The following is a 26,593-nucleotide window of genomic DNA, read 5'->3' as shown; positions in this document are numbered from 1 at the left end:
GTCTTCAAACACCAAAACAAAAATATGGCTCAGAATGCAGACAGTTCCCTCAACCAGCTTGACTTTCAGCTGTCAGAGCAGTGTTCACACAGGGAAAGGGGTGGGAACAGGGTGAGACTGGTTTAAGTTGCTGTTGAACTACATTGTGAGTGACATAGGAACTTGTCTTTCCATGGCATGGGACTGTGCCATTAATCCATGCCTAAAGAGAAGGGAAACACACTCTTATGTTGAGAATACTAGGTTCCATCCATACCAAAACTTTGTAAATCTTGCTAAAATCTGTTTGTCCTTCTGTCTGAACGCTGACAGTGGCTTGGATAACAGAACAGAGGTAACATGAAAAAATTTATTACAACTTGTATTACAACAATTTCCATGGGATTTTTGTTTTGGGAGGTATTTTCTGTTGTTGTTTTGGGGTGTGGGGGAATTGGGTTTTGATTTTTTTTTTTTTTTTACATTTGTACAAGGCTTAAATGTGTTACAAAGTTCTTGTGCATTCATTCCAGCTGTACTCCTGTCCCAGTCCTTCCAGTGCCCTCCATGGGGATCTCCTTGGCTAAACACAAGCTCAGAGATCAGCACAAAAGAACAGGATGAATCTGCAAGGTGCTCTGTAACAACAGGTACCTTTAGCTGTTAACTTAAGGCTTAAGAATTAAATACCACCCTTTTCAGGTTACCTTAATAATGCTTCCTGTTCTTGCCTCGTATGATGCAGCTCTCTTAAACCTGTATTGCATTACATCTGCAGGAACATACACACAGATGTTTGCAAAAAAAGAGGAGTTTGTTCCAACTCCTACCAGCTAAAAAGCATAGGGTCCACAATGCACTGAGCAATACCAGCAGGTGAATGGAGATATACAGACTTTAGGAACAGAAGCTTCACTAAATATGTATCAATGTGAACGTATGAAAATACATAAATATGTGAATAGTTGCACAACCCACACTTCTCCACTAGATTCTGCAGAATAACATAAAATGAATGCCCAGGTATCGAGATGATGAACAAGTGCTGCACTTATTTGTCAGTCAGCAGAGCTGTGGGAGGTAGGAATTAAAGGTGAATTTGAAACTGGAAGAACAACGGGAAAGATGAATTCCATCTACAGACAGTTTGGCACTGCTCTGCTGATCCAAGCAGAAAAGGGAACAAAAGTTGCAAATTACCAGAAAAAGAAGCCATGTTATATTGGCATTAGTGGTCTTTCCACATTACACAGAGTTTAAAATATGAATATAAATTAGATGTAAATGTTCATGTAACATGTTAGAAAAATTCCTTTACATGCTGTAATTTACACAAACATACACACGAACAGAAAAAACTGTACAACTTACATGTATCACTAAGCAGGATACTCTGCAGATTCTCATAATTAACACTTGCATATGTATATATGATATTTCCAAAGATTTCAAGATTTTTTTCTCAGATTGCTTCTTTAAAACTCACAAAATATAATGAAATTCACTTTTAAAACTGCAAAGACTGCTGTGTGCTTAAGCAAGCCATTACTTGCTCACTCATAATCATCTTTTCCCTGTCTGTTGGAATCACTGATGCATTAATTGCTTATCAAAACTTGAAACAGTTCATGAGTCACTCCAAAAATAAAATAAATAAATAAATATTAATGAGCCAATTTCAATGGAATTCATGTCCTATGCATCTTAAAGCTAAAAACTGTATTTATTACATGTCAGAATTAAGTCTTGATACCTAATAAATGGGAAAATATGAAATACAAAATATACTGATTGACTAGATCGCCATTTTTCAAGGGATAATTGCATGGTAATTTTATTTGATCAAATTAAAGATCAAAGAGAGAAAGGATTGGTCAATTATAACAGAAATGAACTGAAAGAGATGGGTAGGTCTGATGCAGTATGAGTGAAAAATGAAGAATTTAGGGTTGAACTTTTGGAAGTGATTCTATATCAGACGATCTTAACAGAAGTAAACACATAATCTTCAAACAAACACATTGGTAACAAATGTCGTTACATAGGAAATTTTCTGTATTCTTTACATTGTATGAACAAAGGGGAGAAGAGAGAGAGGCACAGAGTTTTCAGGAATACAAAAGCATTTCATTTTGGATCAATATGAAATGTTCATTAAGCCAAAACACTAGTTGGAAGGCTCTTCACCTATTTAATTTTTTTACTAAAAATGAAATACAGTGATATACACTATTTTGGAGTGTAAAAACTTTCGCTTTTTTAAAACAAGAGTGTGCTGAGAGATTTTTAAGTCTGTGCCCATGACAGTTCATTGCTGAAAATCCAAGTCTAAAACTTTTCAAATTAAATTACCCAGGATGAAACAGGAAACACAAGTCCTTCCCTTGAGTATTTATTTGCTTGTTCTAACTTGTTCCTGAAAATTGTAGGCAAAAAAGATCCCACAGAAATCAAAGGGGCAACAGGGTATATCCCTGAAAGGCAACTGTAGCTCTGATATAACTTGAATTAGACAGACATCAGTGAGCCACTTTTGAGCCAAACTGTTAGTGAAAAAGCTTTTCCAAAAAAAAAAGACAGTTTTTCTCAAGGAAGTTCAGCAGCAGGATATTATGGTTCATGTAGCTGGCTGGTATAAAGCAGATAAAATGGGAAATTCGCAGAGTGAGCAATTTTCCAGTTACTCAGTGACTAAGCAGGATGAAGAATCAGTTTTAATAAACTCTGAGTCTTAGTAAGAAATGAAAAATGCTTTATTTATTATATTAGGTCAAGTTGTTTACTGTCAGAGGTCCTATCAACTGCTTAGCAGAAGAAATTGCTTCAACCTCAGCTAGTCACGTACTGAGGTTATGGCAGTCCTAGAAGTATTACTGCACCTCAGCTGCTGCCACACCAGAGGGACACCCAGACACCCTCTTCAGACCAGTGTGTACCATAAAACTAAAGGCATCTCCCCAAACCAAGTTATCCAATCCAGCATTTAACACAGAATATGTCACTGTCAGTGAAGTCTGAATGTAAGAATACAGAGAAAAATACAATTACAAAACATAATACAGATTAAAAATAATACATGAAAAATTCAAATTTTGGTATTTAACCTTCATAAATTAGCAGATATACTAGGGTTTTTCCTAATATGTAGCTAAGTAGTGCACACTTTCCCTAACAGTATCTTAAAGTTCTTCACTTCATGCATTCACAGCTAACAGAGCTCTCACATAACTTGCTTTTTCTCTCAAGCATATATGTAAGGTAGGACTCAGTTTATGTCACAAATGAACTGCACTACTTCATCTGAAACCTCAATAATTACGGAAATAATATATGCAAAGTCATAGGTTCTCCAAGGCAGGTCAATAGTATCTAAAATAAAGATTGCTTAAATTTATCATTATGTGCACACAGGGTAACAATGAAGTGATTAGAAAATTTTCTTATGTTCATGAAAAACGTTTTTTGCGCTCCTAAAAATTGCATTGTCAAATGAAGCTGAACGCAAGATACAAACACGTTCTTCACCATAAAAGTGTCCAAACAAGTAAGAATTATCAGTCCCACTTTTCCTACTGTCACTGCGTGTGTATAAACCACCTTCTTACCTGCTCAGATAACTCTGACCCATGGTTATGAGCCTGTACCAGAGCATCATTAACAAGCGAATGAAAGTTGAGAAGCACATGCTCAATGTCGTGTGTTCCACTCATGGCGCTTGAGAGCTCCTCCAGGGACTGAATATATCCCCGCCAATGAAGATCAATTTCCGCTGTGTTGGCTAAGCAGCCCCGGATGATGTTGAGGCAGTAGCCCATGCAGGGCTTGCTCGTCATCAGTCCCTGGCAGTGGGGGCAGTACTGCATTCTCAGTAAAGCTCTGCTGCAGTCTTTGGAGAGATGCAGGTGATCTGTTGTATTGATCACTTCAATCCCCAAATTCAGAGCCTGCAAGAAAGTCCGGCTGGATAAGAGGGATCTTCCCATTTGACCTATGGCCTTTTTGGGAATGTTGCCAAAGGGCCTGATGTCTCTTCTCGCCGTCTGTAGACACTCTGCATATTCCAGTGAAATGTCAGTCAGACCAGGGTTAATCACGTGGTTGTAGACTACCGGAAACAGTGTGTCAAAAAATCTATTCACAGATTCCTCTGTGCTAATGTCCGTGCCAAATACGAAGAGTCCAACATCAGTGAAAAACTCCTGAACATGCACAGTAGCCTCAGCAGCCATGTTTCTATATGCAGTGCAGAAAAGTGTGCTTGTGTAATTCTCAGCCAGTCTGATAAGCATTTCAAAGGTTTCTGTAATTAATAAATCAATCAATCAGTCAATCATTATTTTTAAGGTTTAAAAAATAAGAAATTAGAGTAATAAGAACTCAAAACAGTTACATTAGGACAACTTACATTTACCCTAGATGAATTTTTGCATTAGAATTTTTGAAGAGACAAACTTCTGACAAATTATGACAACTGTCATATAGGGAAACTGTATATAGGGAAACACTTTACAAATAACGTTATAACACAATTAATAATCCATATGTTTTCCTTGCAGGTTATATTAAACACAGTCTAAAAAAAGACATCTCCTCCGATGCAGCAGCCCAGAACAGCATGGATAAAAATTTAAGTCAAATTGATTCTTGGTTTAGATTGCTTGAAATAATGAAGTGTGAAGAATATTAAAGGTTTATATGAAAATAGCTATCTTTGTAACTGTAAATTCAGTCCTTTACACAAATTTTGCCAATGCTTTAGATGAAAATTGTTAGGTAATATTAGTAAAATAGTGATGTTTCAATAATACCTATAGAATTACATTAGTAAGTTTTTTATAACCCTTTTTTTTTATTACTACTTTTCCTAGATGAAAACCATAAAGAACGTGATCTAAAATGTCTGCCTCAATCCCTGGGTGCAGTATCCTATTACCAAGAGCACAAATAGTAGTTGAAAGACTAAACCATGCTGCAGATGGATAATCAATAGATTTTACAATATGGTATAAACAATAACAAATCTTCAATATTCAACTACATTGCTAGTGCCTCAGCAACCCCCAGATGAATGAGTACAACAATCAACTGTATAATCGATTGGCTATTTGCGCTTTTCTAAACAGGACATTATGATACTGTCCACTTGTGTTTACAATTCTGCATCACACTGTTTAACTGTCATTTTTGGATTTCTTTAAAAATTTGTTAATCAGGTTTATTTTACTGTCACATTTTCTACTTTATAACCACCAAGGCTATTGCAGAGATTTGTTCTGCTCTCAGACAGTCTGACAGACAGCAAAGCAGACCTATGTTTACTTTCAATATTGAACAGCATCTATGAATACCTTATGATGGCAATCTATGTCATTTATAACACATACAGATACCTCAGTGACAAATCAAGTTATGTTGGTTCAATACTGCAAATATATCATAGACATAGCAATGTGTTTCTTTATCTTTTAAATCTATGGGCTCAGACTAACATATTCCTAATAACATAGTCCTAATTATTCAGCCGCATAAAAGAAGTGCTGAGTTTTCAATCAATACAAAGCTAACACACATAAAATACATTTTAAATATAACCAAGATGACTTAGACAAGCTCTTTTTATTGTTATTAAATGACTTTTTTAATCTGCAGGCTCAGTGCTTCTTATCTCCATCCCTGATCAGATCTCCATATTAATCACTATACAATATCCTACAGAACTCTCTGCAGTACTCCTGTCAATAACATCTAGCATTTACCAGAGATGAAATGTCAATTTTTCTTTTTCTAGAATTAAAACTAGTATTTATACATTCCTAAGTCAAAAATCAGAGTTTTCAATATCTTAACCCATTAATTTTTTTAAAGAACAGTACTGTTTCTCTTCCTGATTTTGCTAAGAAGGAACAAAACTCAAGGCTAGGAAAAAATGTAGATGAGAACTTGTTTTATGTATTATGTTTATTCACCTGATACTTCATATCAGTACATATATAATTATTTTTTGATAATAGTGTATTTAACAAAGGGATCAAAAAGTGATGTAAAATAACTATCAAGTAATTGCTTTAAAAGATTTGCTGTCTTATTCTTTAACCTTTCTGTTCCTGAGAGCCATGAGTAGTTCTAAACTACAAAGATGTCCCAGTTTAGCAATCAGTCCAGTGGATTACTAACTTTAATAGAAAATTCAAAAGTATACACATGCCCTGTTTACTAGAAAAAGTCACAAAAGGAAACAAAAAAGAAATGTTTTTTATTCCTGGACATTATTCATTAATCAGATTTAATGGAAATACTGCAGAGAATGAAATAGAATCTGGATTGGATTTAAATCAGCCCTGTGATTCTCATCTTTAATAGTTTTGAAAAAGTGTCTTTCTACTACAGGTACCTTGGAAAATTAATTTGGAATAAATTTCTATGAAACTGTATTGTTCTAAAATATCTGAATTTTCTTAAGTTTACCCTTTCTTCAAATGGATGAATGTACTATAGAAGCTGCTAAATGAGCAAATGCATGGTCTAAATTCTGAGCACTGCCTTTTGAAACACACATAGTACTTAGTGCAAAGATAATCTAATAAATTAAAAATCCAATATGGGCCAACAAGTTGTGAAGTCTTATAATTCAGCAGTACTTTACCAGCCCACAATAAATATTATAAATTAATTCACAGTTAGTCAGGGTATTATATAGAAATCAATAAATTATAACCGGACAGGTTAAAATCCATCCTTGAATTATGGACATTGTATTTAGCAAGACTGCCTTTCATGGTCCAGAGGGGAAGCAAAACTCATGAGCCTAGATTACCTTAATGATCAGCCCACAACACATAGGAATCTAGATAACCAAATCCAAGCAAAAGCTGAAAAACCTAACAATTATATGAATTTATTATGATTTGAAAAATCCTATGGGAAAGTATTAGACTGTTGACAGCTGCCATTAATGTTTGGTGATTTCATAATTTTTCCTTCTGTTTATAACCCAGAAGCATCAAACTCTCTCTCCCTAAAGACTTATACTCCAATCAAATGTATCTTGTATACATTGTCCTACTGGAGTCATGGGGAATCTCTCAGTTAAAGTACACAACCTAGGTAGCAAAAGGCATTCAAAAATTATGAAAAAAACCGGTGTAAAATAAATTAATCCACACAATATTACATTCATAATATCTTTGTTTAAAATACATCAAATAGAAAAATTCATATAGGTGGGAAATTCACTGTGGCTGTTCCTAACTACAAAGCAGTTCACAGTGCCATATATACTGCAAAACCCCTCAATCACTTACCATATCAGAAAAATGAGCTGGAAGAATAATGTTTTCAAGATATGTAAATGGATTACTAAGAATGAACTCATTAGGGCATTGCCTGTGAAGGTTATTTGGGAGAGAGGTAAAAAGGATAAGTGCGAACGGAATAGATTTTAGACTCACTAAAACTGCTCCTCATTAACACGTATTTCAAATTAATCCATTTCATAGACTGTAGACTCACCACTGAAGTCAGTAAGAAAACAGGTGTAACCGATTAAACCTGTAGCACAGACAACTTTGTGTTGTCAAATGCTAGTGATACACCTCAGGCTTTGCAGCCCGAAGTACTCATAACAGACTTCAGAATTTGTCATATCTTCTTTAGACCTGAATTTATTTTATTAGTCTTTGAAATAAACACAAATATTTAAGAAACCTGAATTAGAATCAGTTGACAATTGTCTAAGTTGTCTGTGTTCCATGGCGTAAATACTCAGATATTCAAATATCAGGAGTTTCTCACGTATCCTGTGATTTTGGGTTTGGTTTAGTTATACTGTAATTTTTTTTTTTTTAGTTGTGGTTTGTGTTGGGGTTTTCATGGTCTTTTTAGCATCAGGACACGAGGAAGTTGGTACATTTATTTGGAGTATTAATAGGAATTAGCAATCACACATAATTTAGGCTATAAGTATTAGTTACACTGAAAAGAACTGTTGCACTTTGAAAAGAAACAGCAAATTCTCTGAAATCTATATGTAAGGTACTGCTCTCCTTTACTTCCATAATGAAATTGTGAGGACTCAAAAGAAACTCTTTCCCAAGTTAACCAATAAACAGAATGTAGAAAACATGTCCCAAAGCCATCTCAGGTGAGATGAAGTTTTACACATATTGCGCTACATCTTTTCCTGAGTCTGAACTGATAATGATACTTCTCATTCTTATTTTATAATCCACCTAATATCATCATCAGTGTTAACCTTTGCTTAGTAATTCTGATACCAACTATTTTGCCATGTAGAACTTGCTTTCTAAGTCAACAAATACAGGTGTCTTTTAGTTTTCCTTCTTTGTCTTGCTATGTATACATTCAAGAACAGGCCCAGCACTACAAGAGGGCTCAAGTTCAGCTGATCTGACACCATGATCTCCAAGTCTTGTAATTTGCTTGGGGTTTTTTGTATAAAATATTGGAATAAATTTTATCTTTATCCAGTTCTCTGGAGTTACATTAATTTTTACAACTTAATGGAAGTCACCACAATTGATTCAGAACATTATTTTTGACCTTTTCAGTGCAACTTACTGCTGTTGATTTTAAAATATCTCACCTTAGAATCTATTTAACATAGTCCCAAGTAGTAACTGGAATGTAAAGTATTACTAATCATGTCTTGATAGATTATATTTTAATATTGAATGACTTTCATATGAATGATTACATTAATGAATATCATAAAGTTATTATTTTATCTAGTTATAATCACTGATTCCACTTTCCTCCCCAAACTATTCTTCTTTTTCTTTTTTTCAGTCTGTTGTTATCCTTTTAATAGTGCTGACTATGGAAACATTCATCTAGTCATTTTGGAAGCAACATGAGCAGATTGTTATGCATGGTGCCAGGAGAAGAAACAACTAGCAATTAACAGAGCTCAACCAAACCATTTTTTAATCTCTTGGATTCTGTTTGTGTTCTTTCTGATTTTGCATTGTTCCATGTATTTCACAGGCAATGCTTTCTTTCCCAGAGGAAAATATTTCTAAATTCTGAATGTATTGCTCATTACCCTGGAATGAAATACACTCAAGAGTTGCAAGCAGACCACTGAGGGGAATCAGAACTTTAACACTTCCTATAATCAAGTTGTTTGGAAAATATTTTGACTTCAAATGTTGTGCATGGTTTGCCAAAAGGACGTTAAATTGATACTGATTTAAGATAACTGTTTTTACACATTTGCCAAAATAAAAAGGGTGGCAAGTCATCTTAGATGTATGAAAAGGGTATTTTTTGAAAAGAGGAAGTTGTAGCAGGATGATAATTTCAAACATATATATGTGAGCTAACAAGCACTTAATTCTAAGGTATGATTCATCTCTCTGATTTGAGATTACTACTTTGGGTTGAGATGAACTGCTAGCTGGAAGTGATTGTTCCTTTCCCTTGACTATAAAGCGATGTCCCTGGTGGTCTAGTGGTTAAGGGCATGGCACTGTCACCGCCGAGGCCCGGGTTCGCTTCCCGGTCAGGGCCACTCCCAGGCAGATGGAGCTCGTTAGCCCTTAAAGGCAACCCACCTACGTCCTAAGGACCTCGCTGCCACCGTCCAAGCTCGCTTGGCCCCGGCAGATGAACCTTAGGATTAAAGGGTGGGCTCAGTTCCGCGCACACTGTGTCTCACCTAAAAAATCCAATGCGCAGGCTGGAAGGTGTAAAGACCTTCCCTGGATCTTCGCTCACAAAGACTGGTCATTATTATTATTATTATAAAGCGATGTTACAGTGAAGCCCTAAGATTTCTGTAAGGACTGGTATAAAGAGAAAGTGTCCTTAAACATAATGCAATGCTGAAGTTTATACAAATAAAGAGATGAGATTACACCATGTTTCTATAAAGTTGTTTTGATGGTAGATAAATTACAAACTTCTTATACATTTATGCAAGTCTTCTTTCCATCTGCACACCTGTGAACATACTTTTCTTAGAATTAAATAAAGTATATTCTTGGTTGCACAGAGCTGCCTGAGCATCATGACTATACATGCTAACTTTATAAAATGTAATTATCAGGGAATCACAGGGAAATTACACATGAAGAGAAAGAACACCTTCAGGAAGATTTCCACAAAGCTGTGATGATGACTGACAACAGAAAAAGCTTTTGCCTTTATATTTAAAAGTTTAGAACCTGAATTTTTATTTATTTTTTTTCCCCAGGTATCCTAGTTTTATGTTGACAATGTTCATCTAACTTAAGTAAGCTGATTTTTGATTTATACAGGTTTAAGTGAAATGTTAACTGGGTTCTAGCAGATGCAACGTTTCTTGCACATCAAACAAGTAAATATATTCATTTTGTATCACTGATTATTTAATCTCACAGCTTTCTTTTAAGTGTCAGTTGGGGTTTGGTTAATGCCTGTATCCAATAGTCTGAGGAAATCCACACTAAAAATTGTCATACCAGTCAGTCAAAGGAAGTTAAGGAGTTTGTTTATTTAACATATGACTATATATAATGGGTTTCAAGGAGCCTCCAGAGAGCTTGGTAGGGGATTAGTTGCATTTTTTATCTTTCACCTCACTTTGCTTTACTTCATATTTACTGAGAAGTAAAACAAAACAAAACAAAACAAAAAAAAAGATGAAAAAAATGTCCTTTAAGGTTACACTTCTTAAACATTAGTGTTTTAGCTCTGGTATATCAGTGATTAGTGATGTAATCACCGTTAGTGATTAGTGATATGTATATGTTCAAAATCCTTCTTAATGCAGGTGATACAAAAAGGATTTTGGTCTATGCCATGTACTTCAGCACCTACTTTTAGAATGCTATAAAAAGGAATGAAGTATGCACTTCCAAGTTTCATACAGGTTAATGAATGTAGCATTTCTCACTTGACAAGACAGAAACTCACAGAAGGTGGATAACCACGCAGACAAAAACTTTCTTTCACAATCGCAAACAGAAAATAGCACCTGTTAACAATACAAAAACTCCAGTTTTCTAAACTGGTTAGGAAAGGACATACAGATTTAGTATATAAACTTATGAAAGTTAAGTCAAATTCAGCTCTGGGGAAGTCTCCGGAAAAAGAAATTGCTTCTAGAAGGACTTTTTTATTCTGTGTAGCTGCTTTTGATGATAACATCTTAAAATCAGATATTGATATGGATTGGAATAGTCCACTCTGTTTTGATTTATCCTTTTTTTCCCATCATTACTCCTGATTTTAATACAATTGATTTCTACAACAACTTCTAACACATTCTTCAGAAAGAACTAAATAATACAAGATAAAAGATTCATAGTTGCTAATAGCTTTGGCACTTAGAATGATAGAATCATAAGAATTGTTTAGGTCCCACTGAGACTCCTTCTACTCTGTTTCCTGCAGGCCATGGATCTCCATGCCCTACCTCTGCTGAGGTGGCAGACCAAAGGAGCTGCCATCTGATTTTTCAGTCCAGTTCTCTGGCCTCATGGCACCAATGAACAAGAAGTCATAACCTGAATTTCTTTATTTAGCCTGGATTTCTTTCTTTAGTCTACATAATTTGGCAAGAAGCAGACAACTCCATGAAAACTTTTTAAATCCTCTTCTTAAATACCAATCCAATTTTCAATGAGATTATTATCTCACCTATTATTTTCTGATTTTGTTTTGCATGGTGTTTCTTTATGTCTATTAATGTTTAGTCAGAGCTCACTCAATGGACCAGAGAACAACAGATGTTAGATTTGAATGCAAATCAGTTGTTTATCATATAATTACTTAAATATGGGTTGAATATGGGCTGAATATAATTAAAATATTCTCTTCAGCTTTATGTCTTAATGCTCTTTAGACTTCACCAAGTTCTTTCCAAATACACAGAAGATAATATGCCTTTTTAAATGCTATTTTTTACTTTCAGAAAGATCACAAATATAATCAGTACATTATCTGCTTCTGGGGGAGTTAACAGCCTTCCACCCTGCCACTATTTGTAGCTGCTCTGCTAAGCCCTGTCCTGCAAATGCTGTTGCAGCACTGCTGGGTCACACATTCTCAAGGCATGTAATGCTTTCTGTGAAGGGGCTGGTGATATTAGCTGATGGAAATATGCATCTTTTCCAAACTATAAGCCCACAGTGATTTCTATCCCATCATGTGACTTGCCCCATCATGTAATGTGACAAGGGGTACACACATCATAGCATCACTCAAAACTGGATCATTTCCTCCCCATTCCCTTTACAGCTGTGTATCCTAGATTATGTAGGACTGAGATATCTATCACTAGAGAATGAAACCACACAGAAACACAGGGGTAGAAGGCACTTGAGATGTGCTCTAACCCATCCTTTGAACCCAGGGAATGTTCAACTAGGTTTATTATATCATATTTTAACATCTTCATCTGAAGAATTCTTTAAAAATGCACATTAACAGAGTGGCCACAACCGTCAAGAAAATCATTCCATTGCTTTACAATTCTCTCATTTGCTCTTACCAGTGAGAACAAATCATTTACTTCTTCCCCCTTTTAGGTATTTCAGATTAGATCCTCTCCCAGTGACAGCAGACATCTCCAAAGACCAAATGCATCTCCAAAGCAGATGTGCCTACATCTCAGCTAACCAGCAGAGAGGATGATGGCATGATTCATCTGACCTAGTTTAGGTGTCCACATGGAAATAAGATGAATCATGCTGTTTTTCTCCTCTATTTATATAGAGAAACAGGGTGATTAGTTCAGAGGAGCTAGGAGATGAATCTTACTCCTGAAAACTGTTATAAACCTTTTCTTTTTATTAAAATGAACAGTCCTACTACTCAGTCATAAAGAGGTCACATTCTGCCTATATGTAGTCAAACTTAGCTCTAAATATTTCCAAAGGGAAGTCTAAATTGCCCAAATTATGTGCATAACAGGACCAGCTGTATGTTTAGGAGTTTGAAATTCATATATAGCTCTGTCTGATTAGGTACTTCAAAAATGTTTTCTTAAATTATTTCAGGATGGCATTGCTTCTCTAAGTCATGTTTACCTTGGGAAACACTAAGCTTTATACATCATTTCAACAGAACAACTGATGAGCCAGTCCTTCAACTCATCTTCAACTCATCTTACTCCTACCTCAGTGCAGAGTCTGCATATGACTCCATTGAATTACATCCCTCTATTTTGAATTCTAGCTTTATTTTCCAGCCTGTGCATGCGCTCTTGTTGCCCTCCTTCACTTGTTGAAAGCACACTGATTATTCACCACTCAACACAGTGGTGAAAATGGTGTCTTGTACTTGCCCAAGAACCACATCTGAAGAGTCTTGTTCTATTCTGACCAGGAACACTCACTAACCAATCAAATGGACATTTCCAGAAACTTTTGCACCTGTTTAGTGGTCATTTAATCAAGACAATTCCCTACTTATGACAATGCCACGAGGAATAGCATAAAGAGATTTAGGAAAGACAGTTGATTTAACATCTGTGCTGCTCACGTACCCACACTTTGGTTCCATTTCCATACAGGGCTATTAGACTGGTTTGACCCAACTTGTCACCAGTAAATACAGTCTTATTGTTATTGTTTGATATGTTCTTGTCTTTGGTTTCTAAACAGTTCAGCTTTTCACTCCCAATGACTGAAATTAGGCTAAGCAGTCTAAGATGCTCTAGTTTCCTCTTTTTTTGTTCAACAAAAAAACCCCAAACCAAACCAAAAAACACCCTTTTCAGTCTTTTGCTACCTCTAGAAATCCAAAGACAACTACTAGTATACTTCAGAATAAGCATATTGACAAAAGCAACCAATCAATGAAAACCATGTGGAAAACAACTATGAAAACATCCTTTTCATCTTACAAATGCTGTTCCCTAGCTGTACATAGGGATCCTTTATCTGTTAACAGCCTGATCAACATGAGTGTTAGATGGACTTGAACAGAATTAACTGTTTTCAGGGTAACCTGATAGGGACATGTGAGAACATTTTGCCCTTTTCTCTTTTTAATGACTTCACATGAAAATCTTCTTTATGGTCCTAGAGTAACATATTCTGTGATGTCATATATTAATAAACACTTTTACTCTATAATGCAAAGAAAAAGGTCCAATATGGAGCTTTCCATTTTATACATTCCAGTTCATACATAACTTTGAATGCATGCATGTCAATACTGATGAAAGCAGTGACATGCACTAAACAATTGATAATGCCAAACTCAAAACCCTCAAGAAGGACAGCAGATAAAGATCACATCAGCTTATTACCCCATCACACAAATATACAGGGCAGTGATTCATCCCAGCTACCACCTCAGCTTAATACCATAGTCTCTTTTTCTCAACAGGAGAAAGTTATGGGAAGTTTAAGGTATGATTCATCTGACACATTTTAGATGTTTATAGGAAGATGAATCATGCAAAAATATTTATGTGGGCATGAATCGTGCCAAAAAACTGCCTCTCAATTTTCTGCTGAGGGAGCTGATGGTGACAAGCTCAACAATCCACTCTATTATAGCAATCATCATTAGTTTTCCATGTATACCTTGGTTGTCTTAGTTACAAAATTACTTATAACTTCCATATTATTGTCATGTAACAGTTGTATCTGAACTTCCACTGTAGAAGATTAGATCAAGCTCTGTTTCTTCCAGAGGTTTATTTGTCCAGAGATTATTTTCTTGCAAGTAGGTACATTTTTAAAATGATGTATTCATCTAAAATGAATGCAAATTCATCTAAATGAATGCAATCTATATCATAGAACAAATTTCTAGTGAAAGTAATGAACTCCTAAAGAAAATACACAAACTCTACAGAGGATGAACAATATACCTCTGCAAGTTGGAAGGCATGTTCCATTTCTTTTTGATGTTATTAAGTTTAACATTGAACTAACAGTCACACAAAATAAACGTGTATGCATTTTCTTTTATATATGCATATTTACCACTGGACACATAACTGAAAGCTTACTCTCAGGATTGTTTCACACCACTCCTACTACTTCTTTCCAAGACTGCCTGTGTGATTCTACAGACAGGTTTACTACAGGGACCACTCTGGAAAAAACAGTATAGCTGAAACTGTGTAAGCTTCAGCAGTCTCCACTTTCTTTCAGTTTTGCTCCAGAAAGCTTCCCATTCCCTTTATCTTTCTGACACCCCATGGCATATAGCAAAGCACTTTGGGTTCATTTTGCTGGGTACGGTGAATCCTTCCCTACTACTGAAGAGACTGAAAAAATGCATTTTAAAAAAAAAAAAAAGGTCATGTAAAATCAAAAATGCACACACAGGCAAGCATTACATGAAAAGGATGTGGTCATCCTGCTGTAAAAGGAGCTAGCCTTAAATGGTGTGGACACAAGCCACTCTGTATTATTTGGCCTGCAGTCTGATGTCTCCTGAGACCTGTGCAGTTACAATGCTGTAGTACCTAATGTGTCCAGTTCTGAGCAATCTTCCTTCTGTAATCATGAAGACAGTGCTTTAATGTTCTCTCCCTCTTGTGTACCTTGCATCTCACTTCTGAATTTTGTACTTGGTTCCTGGTCTACTGACGGGGCTCCCTCACCGTCCACTAATAGAGATCAAACAGATAAAATAGATACAGGAGAGAAAAGACTGAAGGCAGCATTCATATTCTCTGCTCTACTTACCAAATGCCTTTAAATTCCCTGCCAAATCCAGTTTCTCAAGATCACATATTAAACTGTTTCCTGAACTGGCCACTTTCCTAGAAGTGACAAAGGGGACCTCGGCTCCTCTCCATACTGCAGTCTAAGAAGAATGGGATGGAAAAAGGAAAACCAAGAGCACTGATCTGCTGTGACCATCCAAGGAAATAAACCCTTCATTTCAGTTCCAATTGTATGTTTCTTTTAAAAGAAAGCCATGCAAATCAGTCCTACTTTAATCCTAAGAGATGAGCAACAATTGCAGCTCTTGAACACAGACTGTTACTCTGAACACAAGACATACTAAAGATGTAAAAGCTTTCTCTGTAACCATGAAAATAATCTGTCTGTAAAGCAATAAAATACTCCCTTTACAAATCCCACGCACGCGGGAATGATATGTTTCCAAATTAGCATATAACATAGTGTGAAAATAAGAGGAAGGTGAACAGCCAGGGAAACTCTCGATCTCCTGAGACTCTCAGAATTGCTCTGCTATTATTTTCTGTGATTAAAAGTCCATATGGTTAATTGGTGCATATTAAATATCACAGGAATGTTCTGTTGTGAGAACTAATTTCCTCTCTCTATTTGTGGGTCTTAGTGGGATGACATTTACAGCAGAGATACAGGATCATCCTGCCCTTTCTTAAGAATTCTGTGTACTGTTGTCAGTGGTTCAAGAAGACTTGCAAACCAGCATGACTGCTGATGAAGGACTCTCCTTGAAGATGGAAAATTTCCCTCAGAAAGCTGCACTTGACTTGAAGCATTTGGTAAGGAAGGAATCCCCTTCTCTTCTAGTTGGTAGATAATTCAAATTAAAATACCTCAATGCTGTTCTAAAAATGTGACTAGTCACATGCTAGGAGACTCAGGAATTAAGCACATGTGTCATGAATAGCACTGGCGTGCTTCTGAAGCTGCAATGAGCATTATTTATGTGAAGCTGAGTATTAGAACATGTTAAACAACTATTTCTTACATTCTCTGACTTATTCCTACCATCAGGATTTTTTGAAAATTTTTTTTCACTTGACATCTTGCTGCATGATTTGGTTCATCTGCATAAGTGACTTTCTGTATGGCACGAGCAATAATCACTGGTCATTTAGGAACCATGGAAAAAAAGTAGCATAGTAAGAGCCACTGTGGATCAATTGGAAATATGGGGCTTAGGAAACTTTCATTTACATGAGAAAAGATGACACCCATATATATTTTTTGTAGAAAAGTGCACCATAACATAAAGCATTCCACTGAGCAGACACAGGTCTGTGAGCACTCATATTACAGTAATATATCTTTATAGATGGCACATACGAAAAAGGACTCAGAGGAGTAAAGATAAAAGGCAAAAAAAAATCTATATAAAATTTTTCTTTTCTCTTTCAAGCAGAATGTTCCCTGCTTCTTGGGCTTTACTGGTTTTAGCTACGTCTACAATTAATACCAACACAGATTTAAAATTGCAAAGTTCTGGCTTTATTCTGTCTTTTAACTGTTGATGTAGTACTTAATGTATAATTTATAACTTGCTTCTACAATCTCATCAAATGAACAGTCTTCAATAAGAAATAATTAAATAAATAAGTATTGTTTTTACATTTCTCCTGGATGGCTTAGTTTATACAGGTATGTAAGACAATGGTGCAATTGTATTCTTCCTCAATGGTGTTCTGAGATGGGGAGAAATCAAGTGGATAATATTTTCTCCTTTCTATATGTTCGAGAATTCTAATTTGTAGTATCATAACAATGAGACAATTCCTGCCAAAGTATCATCTTTCCAAAGAATAAAGGATTAATTTCACCTTATTTTAGCCATATAGAAGTCAAACACTTCACTTGCCCTAGCTAGCTGGATAATCAGTGGGTTCAGATAAGCCCCTCCTCATATTATATCCCTGAGGCAAATCTAAGATTACTGATTAATTAAAAAGATACTTTAACTGTGCAAACCATAGTTCCCACTCACACAGACAACTCTGAAGGGCAATTCATCCTGATTATGTCAACCATCCACCTTAGGATGGGAAGAATTGCACTCTGGCATTCCTTTTCTTTCTTCAAGAACTATGCTGAGCCTAAATGAGGCAATAGAGTAGATACTCTTTTAACTACTTTATAGGTGAATAAAATTAGAAAAGAATAATTCCACTCAAAAAGTCTGCAAATTCAATCAGGATTAGTCCTAGGTGGCTTTAGTCCTGAGTTTACCTACCTTACGGGTCTTCAACTGCCACAAAGATAATTTCTTTTAATTAACAGGAGGGCTGGGGCAGGGGGAAGAAAAAGAAAAGGAAAAGTAGTTTACTGTAAGATTGTCTTCTTTTTGGGAACCTTTGGGTCTTAACTTCATTCTGCGAAGGCCTTCAAGTTCAAATGACTAAGCCAGGTATGAAACATAAACTTGCCCCTTACCTGATGATAAGTTTACTCTCTGAGGAGGTCTAAAAGGTCTAACCCATTACATAAATTAATACTTTTACAAAGATTCCTTAAAACTCGGGAATCAAAACTGAGAAAAAAAAATCTGATGTTGTAAAATTTGTTACTGCTGTACTGATTTTGCCTGGCACTAGTAAGATATGCTACAACTGACAATTTGTTCAGTTGAACCCTGAAATGTTGGTTAGCACCGGAGAAAGGGACAATGAAACCCATACTGAGAACCTGTTGAATGAATTCAGCTCAGTGATACACTGTTAAACATATCCTAGTAGGTTAGTGTTTTGTAATTATTTAGTAATACCTATACCTATATATCTACCAGTAATATATTTAGTTTTACCTTCAATGAATGTGTGTTACTTGATATATAGGTCAGTTATCATCCATTTAAGAATTCAATAATACCCATTTTCTGTTCCCACAGTAAGGATGCAGCACACTGCTATTTCAATATATTTTTCCAAAAGAATATTATAATATATTGACATGATTTTATTTGATTCATCCCAAAGAAATAGATACGCTACCATAGAATACATCCCATAGAAAAAGAAATACTGTAGTGAAAAGTCTGCACTGTGCTGATTTTAGGTAAAATACCTTTACTGGCTATTATTTCCATTGCAGTCCAACTTGAAATAACTTTCTGAACTAAATCTTTACTTCTAAAAACTCCACCTACAGTTAAGTATTCTGAATACCTTTATTTTAATATACACTAAGACTCCAGAATTATTTTTTCTGGGTCTGTCTGCACACCCTGCCTGTCTGCACACATTTCCTGAATCTGTTTTAGGATAAAATTCAGGTATTCAGCAAGTCCCTGTCTCAGAAATTAAACTTCACTTCCCTAAGAAGGTCTATGAACAAAACATCAAGGAGAGCAAGACTTGAAGATAGAAAGTCACTGACTATTAAATAATAAAACTTCAATTTTCTAGGAATGCTTGTATACAAAGTTGAGCCAGCTATACAGACAGATTTTGAAGCAACATCCTAGCATACTGAAGGTGCAAGAAAAGCTTTTTGTAAACCAATGCTTTCTGATTTTTCTAACTTAGCCAGAAGCTGAAGGCAACTGTGAGTTTTACCAACAATTCAACCAGCAGAGACTTCTGCCTTCAGTGGAAAATGTAGAAAACAGCTCACCCAATTCTTCAGAGTATATCCTTTTCTGATCACCACTTCTATCTTGCTTTAGAGAGATTATTTATTATTTAAAAGCTAATAACCTGAAGATATACTGACAGTGAGTTAGGAGCATCAGTTTGAAATAGGACATAATGTATTGTTCGTGTGTAAGTGTAGCCAAGGCTGTGGCTGACAGAGTGGCTTCCTGTATAGCATGGGACAAAATAAACAGCCTAGTTCCACTAATGCTCCACAGGTAACAGTTTTCAGACAGAAGAGAAATTACCCAGTAATAGTTTCTAATTCCTCTGAGAAAAATAACGCAAGCCACTGCTGTGTGGGATCACCTATTTCAGTATTAGCACATAAGCATTTGCTAATCTTTGATCTCAAAGGCCAGAGGGGAGACTGAGCTTGGAAATCTCATACTGTTCACAGTGATAAGAAGTCCTTGTTTATTGATGTTACTGGCCCTTGATCTTTTTTGTTGTGCTGTACTGCAGTCTGACTGTGAGACACACAGGAAATTCATTCATGTTGTCTGTTTGTGGAACTCAGTGATTACTTCTTCACAGGAAGGAAAATATGAGCAGGGGGTGCTAGCCAGAGAGATCCTGGATCAAATGCAGACAAGAAAAACTACTGCATTTTCAATTAATGTGCTAAGTACACTTATTTGAAGGAAATCAATTATTTGGATTAACAGTGAGAAAAGTTTTGTTCTATTACTTAGCAGGAAAGGAAACTACTTTGGAGACTGGAGTGTGAAAAGTTTTCAAAGCAGTTCAAGTTTCAGCTTACATTTTCATGCTGAATGCATTAAAAATTGTGAAAGAAACTTATCTGATTCCTTTAGGTTGAAAGCAAGTGTAGCTGGATTTCTAATACTCTGTTCAGTGTTACAGATTAGTACACAAAATAAGACTACTGGTTCCTTGGAAAACTACAAGAAAAGCCAGGGCCGTTACAGTATTTTGTAGTGAGACTAATCCTGCACGCTCTGTGACAATCAGCATCCAAAGGGTTTTGGCATGGGAACCTCAAATTTTTTTATGCCACCACAGTTGGGTTAAAAGATAAAACATTAGAAATTGAAGTCTTCCTACGTATTTATGGAAGTACACTTTTTGAGCATTTTCAGGAATTTAAAAACTGCCACACCTATGGAGTTAGGTACCCACTAAATGGCACGTTTTCAGAGAACAGTTCTGACTGTACACAATCAAATTTTCTCCATATTCTGGTATTCACTCTCAAAGGCAAACTTGTGAATAAGTCATCTAAGAACATTATTGTTCAATTTGACTTCTTACTGGCATCACCTGAAAGACATTTATCAGCTGTACACATTAAGTCTGTTCACTCACTTGAATCAAGAATGTCTGCCAGTTTACAAGTTGATATAGAATACATGATTCAGCAGGCTAGCACAAATCTCACTGAAACTTGTATGTCAGGTCTTAATGTGGGAAAGAAGCCTGACCCCACTGACGCTGGTGTTTAACTACCATGTTTGGTGCTTAATCGCTTCTTTAGACTTAGTCCCTTGATCCAATGTTTTTAAAACAAATTGCAGACTCAGAAGTTTTGCTTTCACTGAATGTCAAGCACTGAAGTCTGAGCAGAAATTCTAGTTTTCTAACTGTGCAGTAATAAATAATACAGTATACAAACCTCTTGTCAGTCATAGTTACAGCAACAGTGAGCAATTAAATAGCACTTTGAAATGGTGTATTTCATTGGGTGAATAGGTTAGAATGCTTATGCTATTAAAAGCTATCCAGTCAAAGACTGGATCTACTAGATTCTTAGAGGTGTTAACAGCAACTACTTAGTAAAAAATCTCCTCCAGCCAAATGAGGAGGCTTCTGGATCGTGCAATACTGGTTCCATTTTCAAATATAGTTCTGTTACATGTGCCGTGCGTGTTTCAGTAACAGAAATACCATCAAGACTCCATAAAAAACTAGTAGGCACTCTCATCATATATGTTTTTGTGATAGGGAACTGAGAATTGAACATATGTAAACAGAAGTAAAATAGTTAATATTTCCCACAATAATGCAGGGTAGTTTGGATCACTGAATAGTACTGCGAATTTTGAAGCTTCAAGTTCCAGTATCCCCAAACTGAGCAGAAGGTGGCTATCTGTGAATACCTAAGGAAGTCCTGTATTCCCTCTATTTCATAAAGAGTCAGAGAATCATTTAGGCTAGAAAACACCTCTAAGATCAGAAAGTTCAGCCATTAACTCAGCACTGCTAAGTCCACCACTAAACCATGTACCCAGGTGTTACATGTACATGCCTTTTAAATACCTCCAGGGATGGTGACAAATCACATCCCTGGGCAGCCTGCTCCAATGCTTGACAACCCTTTCAGTGAAGAAATTTTTCATAATATCCAATCTAAACCTCCCCAGCACAACTTGAGGCCATTTCCTCTCATCCCATTCTATTCTTTTGCGATGTTAGGATAATATTCTTACTTGTATAAGAAGGAGGCTATGAAGATTTATTATTTGATCAACATGTTTTATACATCAAGAGACATAAATATTCTATCTACACTTATGCCTAAATGAAGACAGGAAATTTGCCTGAAATATCATTATTATTGCATCTTTTTTTACCATATTAAAAAAATATATTAAAGTATATGACTTATGATATGTGACTGTTGTGTTTTCTGTTACTGACTGAATGTTCTATAATCTGTTATCTTCTATAACAATGAGGGAAGAAAGGTGGGGGCTACTGTACTAGTGCCAAACTAGAAAGACTGAACAGGTAAAGATAATTCTTACATGCATCTAAGAAATACTGTCTGAAACACAAAACCAGAGATCTCTCTAAATAACTAAATATCTTTTGGGAAAGTAATACAGTGAAATGCAGACTAACAATCTCTTTGGAAGGACTGATACACAAAACAGAAAACAAGAAGACAGAGACCTTAGGAAAGAAGACAGGTGGAAAGACACACTGAGAAAAGTGATGGTACAAAACGTAAAGCAACTAGCAAGGAACACGCACAGTAAACAAAGAAAAAGATCAATAAGAGCATTAGCTGCAAGAGGAAGACAAAGGAAAGCTGATCCATTGTCCAACAGGGAAAAAAGCTATCAAATCATGGCACTACAAAAAACCTAAATGTTTAGTGCATTTACTGCTTCAGTCTTCACTAAAAAGATTAGATGCAATCAGGTAGATAATGTAAATAACACAAACAACAAAGCATTTAAGACAGAAGAAAGGAAACAGGTTAGAGAATACACCCACTAGTTGGCTTTAAATTGTTCAGAAATGACAAAATTCAGGGAGTATAGAAAATTTGCTGAAGCAATTTCAGAAGCACTTAATAAAACATGGATGATGAATAGCATTCAGGAAGACTGGGAAAAAAATCAAACAAGTTATCTATCTATCCTTAAAACAGGGAAAGCAAGAAAAAGCTAGAAAACTATTTATCAGTCACTACTTCCCATTTCTAGGAAAACACTGGAATATATCAGAAAAAAAAAAAAGAGTGCAAGGCTCAGCAGAAGGGACGATGAGTAAGAGCAAAACAATATTTTACAATCAATTTCTGTGGGGGATAGGGGTGAGTAAAAGAAGATTTTACTTGTTTAATGGGCAAAAAAAAAAGCTTTAGTGAAGCTTCTGGTACTAACATAATGTTCTCAAAAGTTCTCATTAAATAACATAAAATGGTTAAAGTTACTCTCAAATGCAAAATCAGTTGGAAAACTATATTCAGAGATTAAAACGGTTCCTTGTTAAACAAGAACACACTGCTTTGAGATTCCAGTGAATCTACTGTTGGCCTAATCAGTATAAAAGATGTAAATAGTTTTTCTGCTGTAGCTGTCTTTAAGACATCTTTCCCAAATCAAATATGATTTGGCATGTGAAAAGCTTTGGGTCAGGACAACAGTGAGTTTTTTAAAACATTTTCTCCCTCTAAATATCTATAACATGATCTTGGTACAAAGAGGGATCACACATGACTTGTTCTCAAGCTGGTATAAAACTACTGTGCATGCTTTTACCTTCCTTCCACATTCTTCCTTTTTTTTATCCTCTGTTTTTTTAATAGGGAATATGGTAGCTTTACCTCACATAGAACTCTGAATGTCACCGCCAGAAGAATGCCTCAATTTCAAAAGCTTCTATCCTGAACTTTCAACTTATGAGGAATATTTCTCTTCCCGAATATCTTCAGTGTAAACATCAATATCTGAGTTAGCTGTATAGCCTCTCTTTATGGAGAGAAATACAGTGAAACATAGTGCTGTATTAATCCTCCCCCTCTAAAATGTACAACTAATACAGAATAGATCAGTCATGACCTGCAGATATCCATTTCTCCCCCAACTATAAAAATTATTACCTGAGCTGTAGAAACCCAGGCTGAAAACATCTATAATTAGATGAGCTGAATCACAGGTCTTTGCACTATAAAACCTCTTTTGAAAATGTTATTCAGAACCATTCACACACATTAGTAGTTAAGCTATGTGCCTAAAAAATGGTTCAATTCAGGGCAGAATAGGTATATTTTTGTGGTTATCATAAAAATTAAATATCACTAAGATTCTCGTAGTCTGAGTATATGGTCCAGGATCACATTTTTTTCTTAAATCAAATGTATTATTATCTTCCTATTTTGATGTGAATTTATAACTGGCTATTACCTGTAATTGCGTGCCCAGGAGTGGCTCCTACATCTTATTTAAATATGGAAGCCAATCTTGCACAAACAAGTGACCATCTTCAGAGTTGCATACCTACAATTCATATTGCAGAGGCTGATTTGTAAAACTTTCCTACTCCTCTTTGCCACATCAATACAATTCATTTTCACTCAGGCAATAAATGAATTCCTGGGAGACCTTAAGAGTATAGCAGAACTTCTGCATATCACCCAGAAAAGCCACTGAAGTACATCGAGCTTCAGAAGCTGTTCTGTTTTGTATTCCAACAGCAGCTGCCAGTGTTCCCTCATGCATTTGTTACTACAATACTGGATTGAAATTTCCCTCATTAACCAATACCATTATGCTGTTTGGTTTATTACTGTCATTTGGAACTACTGCTCTGTTGTGCTTTGCAGAATCAGTCGTGTGTGCAAACAGTTAATTGAAGGGTGGAGCCACTTTGTAAAGTTAAGAGTTCTACACCTGTCCCTTGCTCTTGTCAGAAAGCATCAAAGCAATTATCAGAATTTTTTACGAAAGCCCACTTTATATATATACATATATATGTGTGTGTGTGTGTTTATATACATATGTATACATATATATATATGTGTGTGTGTGTATGTGTGCATAATATGTGCATGTATGCATAGGTGTAATAGAATTTAATCTACTGGCATGTCCTTGAATGAACTTATGACTTTACAATTGGAAGTACATCTTCACTATATGTGCTGTTTACTGGAGGTTCTTTTACCTTAAAATTCTTGTATCACATCTGTTTTATCAACATTATGCTTATTAATTTTTTTGCATGGCTGGCTGAAGAGCTCAGAGCAGCCTGTCTAGAGAGCAACTAGGAGAAAATATACATTCACTTCTTTTCTGCCCAGAGCAAATGAAAGGAACTTATCAGATGAGTAATTTAGAATTTGGGTATATATAATTATTTTTAAGAAACGTTTTACTATACAAATCTTTCAAATTATGAGAAACTTCTATGGTTCTTGAAGCTTTCTTGGTAAGGAAGGAATTTCTTTTAATATACTTGGAAAGAAAACAGATGACTAATTTAATAGAGAAGAAAAATACAACAGATGAAGTTTTCTATTTCATTTAATGTAATATTGTTACTTTACTCCCTTTCATTCCTCTCAAAAAACAGCTTTGTAAGTATAACTTCTGCATCTAAACATATTGCTGTACACACACTCAATGGAAACATAGCTAATAACACTTATAACAATGAACTAATACCACCATTATAATGGCCATATGAACTTTTATAATGTCTTATAATGGTTATGTGAACTCTTTCATTTACGTGTTATAAATACTGTCCTTGTGTGAAATGCATAATACATTTTTCCTAAGGAGACAACACATAAGCTTCCGGTGCTTTTCCTCATAATAATTCCCCTTTATCTCCATATAACAGATGGAGCTAACATTCCTTGGGTATTGAGAGGGCAAAGGGTCCAGAAAGTATTGTTTGTTTGGCTTTCTAGATAATTTTGGACTTAAATCTTTCTGTGCTTCTCTCCTCTGTTTCAACCCATCATTCTTTTAAATAAACAGCTTTTCTTTTTTCTCTTGGTTCTTAATATTACAAGCCAGTGCTTAATTAACAAAACCACTGGCTCGTACAGCAGAGATGGATAAGCACTATGTGTCCTACTGCCCTGCTTCTGAAGTGGGCAGCCTCAGGATTGCAGGCTCAGGTTTGAAACACTGAGAAGATAAGGTATAAAATTCAGTCAGTAAATCTGGCATCTCTTTGGCATCTTTATTACTCTACATTATTTACATTCCATATTATTATTGTGGATAAGCATTTTAGATATCTATTCAGCATATGTTCTGGTATCTTTAAAATCTCTATGGAATAAATATTTTTAAGTGGCCAGCAACTACAGGCACAGGACAAAAAATGTGTGACCCTTCTGAGCACATTTCACATCAACGTTAAAAATCAAAGTCACTATTTTATCTCTTCTTATCAAATTCAAAGTTTACCATTCATAGTATAATTAATCTAAGGAAAGACAGAAATCTTTAGTGTAGGTGTGTAATCCAGGTATCAATTCTAGTTTTTTTTACAGTGGCATCCAACATGGTTTCAGTGGAGTAAATCTGGACTACATCTCATTTTTTCCATTGACTATAAAAGAGTGGGAACAACTTATATTATAAACATAAAGGATAAAACAGAAATTCCAGGTGAAGTTCCTGAGTATGACTTTTTCTATTGCTTCCTGTAAGGCAAATTTTCTTCTCAACACTGGGACACCTGCACTTTAGTGCCTCCAGATGTTGTAAGTCTTGTAAAATACTTAGTGATGAAATGTGCTACTGTACAGAAGTAAGGTCTAAAAACCTTTCCTGAACTTTTTTTAATTCCAACATATCCCATTTCCTGGGTTTGTTATGAGCAGAACAGTATTGCTTTAAGGGAATTAAAAGTTGGGTATAATAAAATTATATAAACCAACACACTGATACATTTAAATCTGGGTAAAATGACAAGAAAATCAAAAAGCAGTTTACAACAATAAAAAAAATTAATTCATTCCAAATGTTACACTACAGTAGGTTATATACTTCTGCCAGATGTTTCTCTTTACACAAACTTTATTATGGCGCAAAGGGCAATTTGTTT

General features: G+C 35.5%; 1 protein-coding gene across 2 annotated transcripts in view; it reads right to left on the bottom strand.

Moving 5' to 3' along the window:
* Positions 1 to 26,593, bottom strand: part of GPC5 (glypican 5) — a 629,773-nt gene that overhangs the window by 531,866 nt on the left and 71,314 nt on the right. For both annotated transcript variants that reach the window (XM_050334039.1, XM_050334038.1), the window contains exon 3: positions 3,585 to 4,279. In XM_050334039.1, coding sequence (XP_050189996.1) covers positions 3,585 to 4,279 — 695 coding nt within the window. The remainder of the gene's footprint in view (positions 1 to 3,584; positions 4,280 to 26,593) is intronic.

The sequence above is a fragment of the Myiozetetes cayanensis genome, unplaced genomic scaffold (genome assembly GCF_022539395.1).
Source record: "Myiozetetes cayanensis isolate MyiCay16 unplaced genomic scaffold, myiCay2020 scf5-8, whole genome shotgun sequence".
NCBI classification, from domain to species: Eukaryota; Metazoa; Chordata; class Aves; order Passeriformes; family Tyrannidae; genus Myiozetetes; species Myiozetetes cayanensis.
Note: the sequence above shows the minus strand (reverse complement) of the source record. Positions and strands in the feature narration are given on the sequence as shown.